Source organism: Phyllostomus discolor, chromosome 4, assembly GCF_004126475.2.
Source record: "Phyllostomus discolor isolate MPI-MPIP mPhyDis1 chromosome 4, mPhyDis1.pri.v3, whole genome shotgun sequence".
In the NCBI taxonomy this organism is placed as follows: Eukaryota; Metazoa; Chordata; class Mammalia; order Chiroptera; family Phyllostomidae; genus Phyllostomus; species Phyllostomus discolor.
This window is the reverse complement of record NC_040906.2, coordinates 103,254,958-103,264,482: the sequence shown is the minus strand read 5'-3', so window position 1 is coordinate 103,264,482 and position 9,525 is coordinate 103,254,958. Positions and strand designations below refer to the sequence as shown.

The following is a 9,525-nucleotide window of genomic DNA, read 5'->3' as shown; positions in this document are numbered from 1 at the left end:
TTAGAAGGCTCGGGGACTTCACCCCCTCCTTTTCCTGCGCTCCTCTCCGCTGTCTGACCCTGGCTTCTTCCTCTCCCACCTGTCTTCTCCTCCAAGCCTCTGCTTCTCTCCTCTCACCCAGATCCAGAGCGGCCTTCTCTTTGTGCAACCGTTTTCCTCCACCTGCATCCTAGATTCCCTGTCTCAACGCCAGCTCCTGCGCCTCGGGCACGGCTTTCCTCGCCTCTACCACCTCGTCCAGCGGCCTCCGCCGCGGGTCGCAGTGGAGAGCGCACCTGCACCAGCGTCCTCCTTGCGCAAACCACCGCCCCTGGCGCTCCCCGCGGTCCAGGGCGGGGCCGGGGGCTTGGGCGGCTCCCTAGGCTTGGGATGTGGGAGGGGCCCTCCCTCCCCGCCGGGCTCCCCTCCCCCGCCCTCCCTCCCCACTGTTTCCCCGCTCTTCCCCCCGCCCGGTCTTCTACCGCACCCTCCTGGTCCCTCCGCCCCGGAGCTTTCCGGGTCCCCGGCGCCGCCTCCTTCGCTCCCGGCTCCCGCGGCCTCCGCCGCCGCCGCCGCCCCGGGGAAGGATAGACGGGGGTGGGGTCGGGGACAGCCAGAGAGGAGGCCGAGACCTTGGCTGGGCCGGAGCCCGAATTCTAGTAGGAGGGTCGGGCGGAGGGAATAGGTGGAGGCGAGTGGAGGGAGAGCGGGGCGCAGCGGCCGGGCCTGGAGCCTTGAGGCCGCGGACAGGCGGGGAGCTGGGCCGGAGCGCCGAGGTAGGAGCCGGGGCCCCGGAGCAGGGCTGGGTGGGGGGGGACGCGGGGAGGGCCGAGCCGGGAGCCCGAGGCTGCGGGAGAGCAGGGGCGGCGGGGCGGCAGCCGGGGAGCTGGGCGAGCCGGGCCGTGGAGCCGCGGGGCACAGGGGGGGAAGAGGTGGAGTCCCGGGAGGGTGGGGGGCCGAGGGAGTCTGGAGGAGGGTGTGGACACGGTTTCTCTCCTCCTCTCCCCTCGCCCGCCGGGGCTCCGCCCCCGCCTCCCTCGCGGGGCTCTCTCCTCGAACCCAGGCTGAGTGGAGTCGGAGCCCAGGAGCTACGGCAGAGAGGCCGGGCCACCTCCGGGTCCGGGTGGTGCCGGCGGGGCTCGATGCGGTCCTCACGGCCGCCTCTCACTCAGATGCTGCTGCTGCCGCTGCCGCTGCTGCTGGCGCCACTCTTCCTCAGCCCCCCGGGCGCGGGCGGGGCGCAGACCCCCAACGCCACCTCTGAAGGTGCTTCCTTCTCCCGCGACTTCGGGCATCCCTCCATCTTTCCTGGTCCTCGTTCCTGTCCCGTCAGTCAGGCAACCACGTCTGCTTAGCCCACTGGACTACCCCTGACAGCTTTTCTATCAGCGCACATCAGTACTAGGCTACCTCTCTGTGACCCTGCGTTATTTTCTCAACTACACCCCTTTTTCTGGCCCCCCATCACTACCCCAGTTCTGCCCTTTTCTTAGTTCCACATTTCTCCCAGGTGGCCTTGTAAGACCCCCGTCTCATCTCATCCTAATTCAACTCAAACGTCCTCTTTGAGCCTTTCTCACACCCCTACGGTTTCTCAGTTACTTTTCTCCTTACCTCTAATCAGCACCCTTTCTTCCCAACTTGTGGGCTTTCATTAGACTTATCCCTGACTCATTACTGTCTACCCAGAGTTCTCCGAGCAGAACATTAGCTCTGAGCAGAGTTTCGTTCCATACCCATCTCTCCTTCGACCCTCAAGCATCCCATCCCATCCCCTTTGTCCTCCACCTGTCCATTGACCACACCCTAGGGTCTCCTGCATTTTTGCCCAATGACCCTACCTTTTCCCTTTCCCCACCATTCCTTTCTTTACTCCTTCTTGACCCACCTCTCAGGTTGCCAGATCATACACCCGCCCTGGGAAGGGGGCATCAGGTACAGGGGCCTGACTCGTGACCAGGTGAAGGCTATCAACTTCCTGCCTGTGGACTATGAGATTGAGTATGTGTGCCGGGGAGAGCGAGAGGTGGTGGGGCCCAAGGTCCGAAAGTGCCTGGCAAATGGCTCCTGGACAGATATGGACACACCCAGCCGCTGTGGTGAGTAGCCTCCCAAAGTCCCTCCCTTCTTCAAGACCATTCCTCTTCCTGCCTCAAACTTAACATTATTGTTTGCAAGTCAGCACTTCAAATCCAGTGTAATTACACTCACAAATACATCTACTTAAGAGGGACTTTATTGTGTGCAGTGTGAGCCAGTAAAGTTAGCAGCCTGCACATTTAATTGCATCCTTCCTTCATTAGGCCATTGACCATTTATAAAATAACCTGATTATTCATCTTGTGAGTTATTTTCTTGGAGTATTATTTGTGGCAGTTTATGCAAAAACATTCTTTACTCCTTCTTGACCCACCTCTCAGGTTGCCAGATCATACACCCGCCCTGGGAAGGGGGCATCAGGTACAGGGGCCTGACTCGTGTGATGTGATTTCATCACATTTCTGAATATCTCTGTCTCCAATGCAGAGGCTGCATACCTAAGAAACAGAATCCAGTTTAACATTAATACAAGCCAACTAGAATAAGAAATGCAAATCTGACTGTGCATCTAAATTCAACCCCCCCCCCCCCAAAGCCAGAGAACCACCCACTGAAGAGGTCCCATTTTATGTGCTTATAGCTCCATCTTGGGTCCCTACATGGCAATGTTTTTTTTTTTTTTCCTGTGGGAATGTGGATACTTCCAGGGCTAAGGGAGGACTGGAGACTGAGCGGCTAATCCTTTTTACACTGGACTTCCTGCACTGTAGGATGCTTATGGATCTGAACCCAAAGCTGAGCCTCCTGCTCTCTAAGGGGACAGAGCCTTCTCCAACCTGCCTGTCTCTCTCTTTTCCTGTCTCTCCACAGTCCGAATCTGCTCCAAGTCTTATTTGATGCTGGAAAATGGGAAGGTGTTCCTGACGGGTGGGGATCTCCCAGCCCTGGACGGAGCCCGGGTGGATTTTCGGTGTGACCCTGACTTCCATCTGGTGGGCGGCTCCCGGAGTGTCTGTAGTCAGGGCCAGTGGAGCAGCCCCAAGCCCCACTGCCAGGGTGAGGGGAACAGCTGCCTGCATGCAGCTGATGAGAGCATAGAGTGGGCTGGGAATGGATGGACAGAATGGGTGCTATACAAAACTGGGGCTTTGGGGAGGCAGAAGTGAAAGCCTAACTCCTTTCTCCATCCCTCTGCCTCAAACTTCCTCCTGCAGTCTCCAGTTTCCACTTTACCTATTTTGGCTTAGGGCTTCCTTTCTTTACCTTTCTCTTTTTGTATCTTCTTCCTGCTCATAGTTCTTGTGCCTCACATTTTCTCTTTTCTGTTATGAATCTCACCCTCCATCACCCTTCTTAAGATTTAAATACTCCAATTTTCCCTGCTCTCACTCCCTTTCTCTAAACTTAGAACTTTCTATGCATAAACCTCTTCTAGAATTGATCCCTCTCCATTCATTGTATAACAATTATTTTACAGACCTAGAAATAAATCATGTCATACTTAGAAAAGTTAGTAAGATTGGAAAGAATATCTGGGGTAGCAAATTATCAAAATAAAATGAAAAAGGCTTAAAACTGGGCAGTAGAACTGTCACAGCATTAAGGACAACCCAGGAATGGGAATCAGCCCTCCTTTGTACCTTCCAGACACCCACCATCATTCACTGAGGGAGGTGGTCTTGTGTTCACCTTTCCTGCCGTCTAGTTTGGCAAGTTTCCCCCTTTCTTAGTCACATAGATTTTTCCCTCTGTAGCCTCCTCTCCTGGGATGCACGCATACTTTTTGCTGCTTCTTCCCTTGTAGACTCTTTCAACATTCTCAGATTCTCAGTTAACTATTCTGCATGTAGTTTATCATTCTGGAAATTAGGAGTCTCATAGAGGGGTGGGTTAACTATGAAACGAATGAAATTTAAGATTTAGATTTCCTCATTTAGACAGGTCTCTTGTGCTCTAATAATGTACAGAGCTCTAATAATGTTTTCACATGGTCATAAGTATTTTATAAAAATTGCCTAAGATGTTTTAACAGCAATAGCTTAAAACCAATTGTATTTGTAATTGTTTTCTCTAAAAGACGGACTCCCAACTTTTATAATATTTAAGCTCTACAAACCAGGATCTGCCCATGTCTTAGCTGTAGGCATTTCTGTCTTAAATTCTGCTGTCTTATGAAAAATAAAAGAAGAAAACTAGGAAGTCCTGACCCACAGTCCGCCTTGCTCTTATCCAGGCACCCTACCCTCAGAAAGGCATCCTCCCCAGAGAAAGGTAGCAGAATCTCCTCCTCTCCCCTGTCTTTGGCATGAACAGGTGTGGGAGGGGGCTGGGGATGAGGCCAGGGAAGCTGGGCGCCAGTGGTAACTCTTCTTTGATCCCGTCTTTCCTGCTGCCAGTGAATCGAACGCCACACTCAGGTGAGCTGAGAAACCCTTATCGCGTGCACTGCAATACCCTGCCCCATCACTCTTTACCCTCCACCCGCCCGGATTCTGCCCTTAGAGTCCTCCCACCTTCCCCCAGTCACTCCAGTTTATGGCAGGCTGTTCTTTCCCTACCTGTTTCCTGCCTCTAGTCCCGGTTTTCGCTAGGCCGTGGTTCCTCCCATCTCCCTGCCTGGCTGCCTTTCCCTCTGCGCCTCCTTCTCCCAGACTCTGCTTCGGCCAAATGGCAAAGCCCCAGCAGGGGGCAGCAGGGGGCCGGGATGCCCTGAGCTTCCCCCTTGTCTTCCCTTTGGGGTACCTTCAGACCCTCCCGAGAACCTTTTCCTGGCCGAGAACGTTTTCCTGCCCACCCCTCTCTAGGATTTCACCTGAGGACTCTGTCAGCTGTCCCACCTTTCTCACCTCTGGCTCAGCCTCACCTCCCTCTGTTAGCTCCTTCCTTACCCGTTCCTTCCCTTCATCCTTTTTTTTTTTTTTTTTTTTTGTTATCTCAGTTCCACTTCCCATCACCCTTTCAACAGCTTCCCAGCCCCTTGTTTTCTACTTCTGTTCTCATCACTCCCCTTTGCACCCCATTCCCCACCCAGCTATCTCTTTCCAAAACCGTTTCCCCCGCCCTCCGCATCCCAGCCCTCACCTGGCACCGTCTATTTGCTCCCCCATTGACACACTCTGGCTCAGCCCCTTTCCTCCAGCGTCCCACTCCTCTTCGCCTAATCCACCCCTCCGCTCAAAGCTCCAGCCTCCGCGCCTCGCACTCCTGGCAGGCCCCTCCCACTCTTTTCTGCTCCCACAAGGCCCCTTCCTCCTCCCTTTCTCTCAACCGGGTGTCGCTATCTCCCTCTCTTCCCCTCGGCTCCGCTCCGCCCCGCCGCTGCCTTTCCCATAGTTGCGCTCATCTCTACCCCCGCCCCCCTTTCCCCTCCTCAACTCCAGCCCCCACCCCCTCCGCGTCTCCAGTGACGTCAGAGCCCCTTCCATCCCAGCATCTCTCTCTCTCCCTCCTCCCCTCGGTTGGTCAGTCAGTCGCGAGGAGAGGTGGTGGCTGGCGGTGGCCGTGGAGGAAGCTAGAGCTGTGGGGACCTTAGGAAGCCAATCTTCCCTGCTTCTTCGAGGCCCTTGTCCCTTTTGCTCCACAAAACCAGGGATGGAGAGGCCTCCTCGACACCCCTTCAGCAGCCCTCCCCAGGACAAGTGTCCCCCCTGAGCTCCTCCTCCCCAAGCAGCTACCTCCCACTCTCTCCCTGCCATGGGTCCAGGGGACGCCAGTACCCGGGTGGGGTGGCCACTGTCCCTCCTGGTGGCCATAGCAGTGGGGGTGGCTCCGGTGGTATGGGCCTCCCACTCTCCCCATCTCCCTCGGCCTCACCTGCGGGTTCCCCCGCACCCCTCCTCAGAACGGCGCGCGGTGTACATCGGGGCGCTGTTTCCCATGAGTGGGGGCTGGCCAGGGGGCCAGGCCTGCCAACCCGCGGTGGAGATGGCGCTGGAGGACGTGAACAGCCGCAGGGACATTCTGCCGGACTACGAGCTCAAGCTCATCCACCACGACAGCAAGGTAGCCCTGGACATGGGAGTGGATGGGTGGGGAGCATTGGAGAGCAGGGGCCAGGCCATCACAGTCTAAGTCATTTCTGGGATTTATAGGCGGACCCCTCCCATATGTGACTAGCAGGAGAAGGGCTGAGAGTACAGGAGCTTGGGGAGGGTCAAAGGGGCTGGAGGTTCAAGATAAGGGTTTAGGGGGTTCAAGATGGTTAGTCAAGTTGCAAGGCAGACCCTCCTGTTCTCAGAGACCCATGGAAATGCTGGAGTTTGGGGAAGCTGGTGATGGATTTAGGGTACAAGCTGAGCCTGATTCTCTGGGGAGTAAGCTAACCCTGGGATGGGTTGGGGGATGGAGAGAATGTCAGGTGGGGAATTGTATGGGGTTTACATTTACCATGGTAACAAGGTAAATCTTGGCATCGGTTTTGAGCTGGAAGGAATAGGGACCAAATGAGAAACATTTTGGGGAGGGACTTGATAGCTCTAGTTTATCACAAAAAAATTGTAGGTAATGAGGAGCCCCTTCTCACTTCTCAACCCTAATCCTGTGGAGGATTCCTGGACTGTGAGACTATGTAGCATATGTGGTTGGGGAAGGCAGATTCATGGTCAAGAGATGGGCAGAGACACTGGGAAAATGAATTGGATTAGAGGTCCACATGGGAGCCCCCACAATAGTGTGGGGGTGGAGAGAAATCAGGATACAGGCGGCAGAACTGGACTGGGAAGGGATGACAGTGAAGGAGGGGCAAGGAGGAAAGCTGAGTGGTGAGAGATCCTGGCACATCCTGAGGAACTTAGTATTGTGGCCTCTAAGATGTGAAATGGGAAATGGATGTAGGGTTAAAGAGGTGAGGAAAAGGGAGGGGGGAAGGTAAAGAAATTTAGGTCTAGGTGTAGCAGGGGATGGTCCTGTAAGTTTCCTTTCCCTCTCCTATCTGCTACCTAAATAACTGGGCGTGTGGGGAAGGATGTGATACAGGGAGGAAGGAAATTTGGGACCTCACATTTATCTTCTCTCACCTGTGGCACAGTGACTTAAGGGGTTGGGAGTGAGTGAAATAAAGTACAGAGGTAAAGATTTGGTGACCTCACCTCTGGAGTGAACTGAGGATTTATATTCATGTTTTAGAACAGTAATCTATATCTAGAAATAGGTATGCGAGGGAGGAGGGGCTGAGTGGGATTGAAGGAAGAGGGCTTGGGGAGAAGAGAGCACAGGGGCTTGGAGAGGGAACTTCAGGTCTCTGACACTTTGACAGTGATTCTCAAATTTCATTTTGCATAAGAATCACTGCAGGACTTTGTTAAATGTACAGATTCTAATTCCTTGGTTAGGGATGAGTCCCAAGGGTCTGCATTTTTATCAATAAAAATCTGTCCTGATCGGTGCCTACATAGCTAACCCCAGATGTTAATGGAAAGAGTAACAAGGCTCGGGAAGAGAATTAGGTTTTAGGGCAGGAGGCAGCATGGGAAAGAGGGTCAAGCTGATGGAAGGGTCCAGCTTAGGAAAGCCAGAGAAGTAATTGGCTATGGGGGTGGGACTCTAGGGAGAGACAGGGAGGGATGGATGTAAGCTTTGTGATGGGGATCACAGGGAGCTCAGACTCATCCATGATGACAGGTGAGTCCCTGGGGGTGTTGGGGAGCAGATGGGGGACCTGAGAGAAGGGAGATGGAGGAGAAAATAGCAGAGGCAGCAAGGGGAGATGGAAAGGCAGACAAACTGGAATGTGTTGTTTCCTGCCTGCAAATATGGATCCTTGCAAGAACAGGGGAGCGGGAGAACAGAGGAGGTATGTATTAGGGCTGGGTGAGAATCGTGGTGGAGGAAGTCTGCAGGAATACACTGGGTGTGGAAGGGCAAAGGGATGTGAGAAAAGGTAGGGAGGGATACAGACACAACGGAAGAGACATCTGGGGAGCATACATTGCCCTGTTTGTATGTACCTTATATATGTTCTTATATGTCCTTGTTGTTCCCAACCACCTTTACTTTAGACAAAGAAGGGAGGGTCACTGAGGGGCCTTGTGGGAAGCTGGGGTAGGAAGGATCTGGAGTAACAGATACTGGGAGAGGTCAGGTAGGTGGGACCTGAGAATGTAAAGATACACAAAGATGCCCGAGTAGGGGAGATGAGGAATCTCAAAAAAAGACAGCCATTGATCACTGCCCTTGGCAGTGGGGGCAGGTGTGCAGCAGAATTCTGGGTTCCTGTTGGCTCTTCAGACTCTGCCAGCCTCCCTGAGTCTCCCTTCTCCAACTTCCCACAGTGTCCCAAATGTCAGGGCTCAGTGGGAAGCGAGCAGATGCTAGGGGGCCTTCTTTATTTCCTTGCAACTTGCCCTCCCCATTTCACCTTTCCCAGTCCCCTGTGCTTCCTATTTGTGTCCCCTCTGCCCTGGCTCCCCACTGGCTTCCATTTCTTCTTCACTTCCTTTGGGGCTCCAGCAGCTTCTGAAATGTCACCTTTCAGCAGGAGGGCAACAGGCAGTTGGAGACCCGTTGATCTTCCTCCCCCACTTCCCCTCCTCCCGGTATTCCTTTCCTCTCTAGTTTTATGCATTGATCACTTTCCCATCTCTATGGCACTCCTTCAGTCACCCCTGAAAATATCTAGTTTCTTAAACATCATTCTATTTATTCTTCCCCATTCTCCCCTCATCCTTGTTTCTTCCTCCACCCTTAAGTGTCTCTTTTTCTAATGGACCCATCAAATGTCAGGACCCAGCAGGAGGGGATGGATGCTGAGTTAGACCCCCTAGTGGACTTGTTCCTGCTTTCTCTTGTTTATCACTACCCTCTGAAGAGAAGAGGGAGAAAAAAAAGGAAGGTGGGGAGAGGGAGTTTGCAGAGGTGAGGGAGGAATTTTCCTAAACTGGCTTTGAGGAGGCTATCTGGGGACTTGTGGAGAGTTTGTTCATATTCTTGTAGACTCTTCTATGCACAGGTGTTTGGAGCATAGAAACATGGTAAGGAGTAGGAGTGATGGAGGGAAGGTGGTAGGGATAAGCTTGATGAGCTGGAAGGAGGGAAGGGGTATATGCATTTATACTGACCAAAGGATGTGGAGGAAAGGATATGAGTTAGCACCAGCTGGAAGACAGGATATTTAGCAGGTGCGGGGAACCAAGAAAATGGGAACAGGTGCCAGGAAGGAGAGGAACATGGCAGTAATGATAAGAGGGTTTCAGCAGAGGGCTGGGTAGTTGGGGGAAGTAACTAGGTTTTATGGGAAAAATAAAAGAGTTGCAGGGATCAGAGCACCTCTAGGAGAGCCTACCTCTCCCTCACTCCCCATTTAGTGTGACCCAGGCCAAGCCACCAAGTACCTGTATGAACTGCTCTACAATGACCCCATCAAGATCATCCTCATGCCCGGCTGCAGCTCTGTCTCCACACTCGTGGCTGAGGCTGCCAGGATGTGGAACCTGATTGTGGTAAGTGGGGCTTGGGGGTCAGAAGATAGGCCATTCTCTTTTGGGTGTATTTAAGAGGACAGCTTCCAAG

The 9,525-nt window shown here is 53.6% G+C and overlaps 1 protein-coding gene across 6 annotated transcripts in view; it reads left to right on the top strand.

Annotated features, from left to right (window-relative positions):
- Nucleotides 1-329: 329 nt before the first annotated feature.
- GABBR1 (gamma-aminobutyric acid type B receptor subunit 1) overlaps nt 330-9,525 on the top strand; it is a 30,917-nt gene continuing 21,721 nt past the window's right edge. The window contains exons 1-7 of one of the 6 annotated variants that reach the window (XM_028508383.2): nt 330-755; nt 1,043-1,245; nt 1,875-2,078; nt 2,890-3,075; nt 4,416-4,436; nt 5,861-6,021; nt 9,321-9,455. In XM_028508383.2, coding sequence (XP_028364184.1) covers nt 1,122-1,245; nt 1,875-2,078; nt 2,890-3,075; nt 4,416-4,436; nt 5,861-6,021; nt 9,321-9,455 — 831 coding nt within the window. In that variant the 5' untranslated portion in view covers nt 330-755; nt 1,043-1,121. The remainder of the gene's footprint in view (nt 756-1,042; nt 1,246-1,874; nt 2,079-2,889; nt 3,076-4,415; nt 4,437-5,860; nt 6,022-9,320; nt 9,456-9,525) is intronic. The other 5 variants (XM_036023730.1, XM_036023727.1, XM_036023726.1 and 2 more) reach the window with 5 other exon arrangements.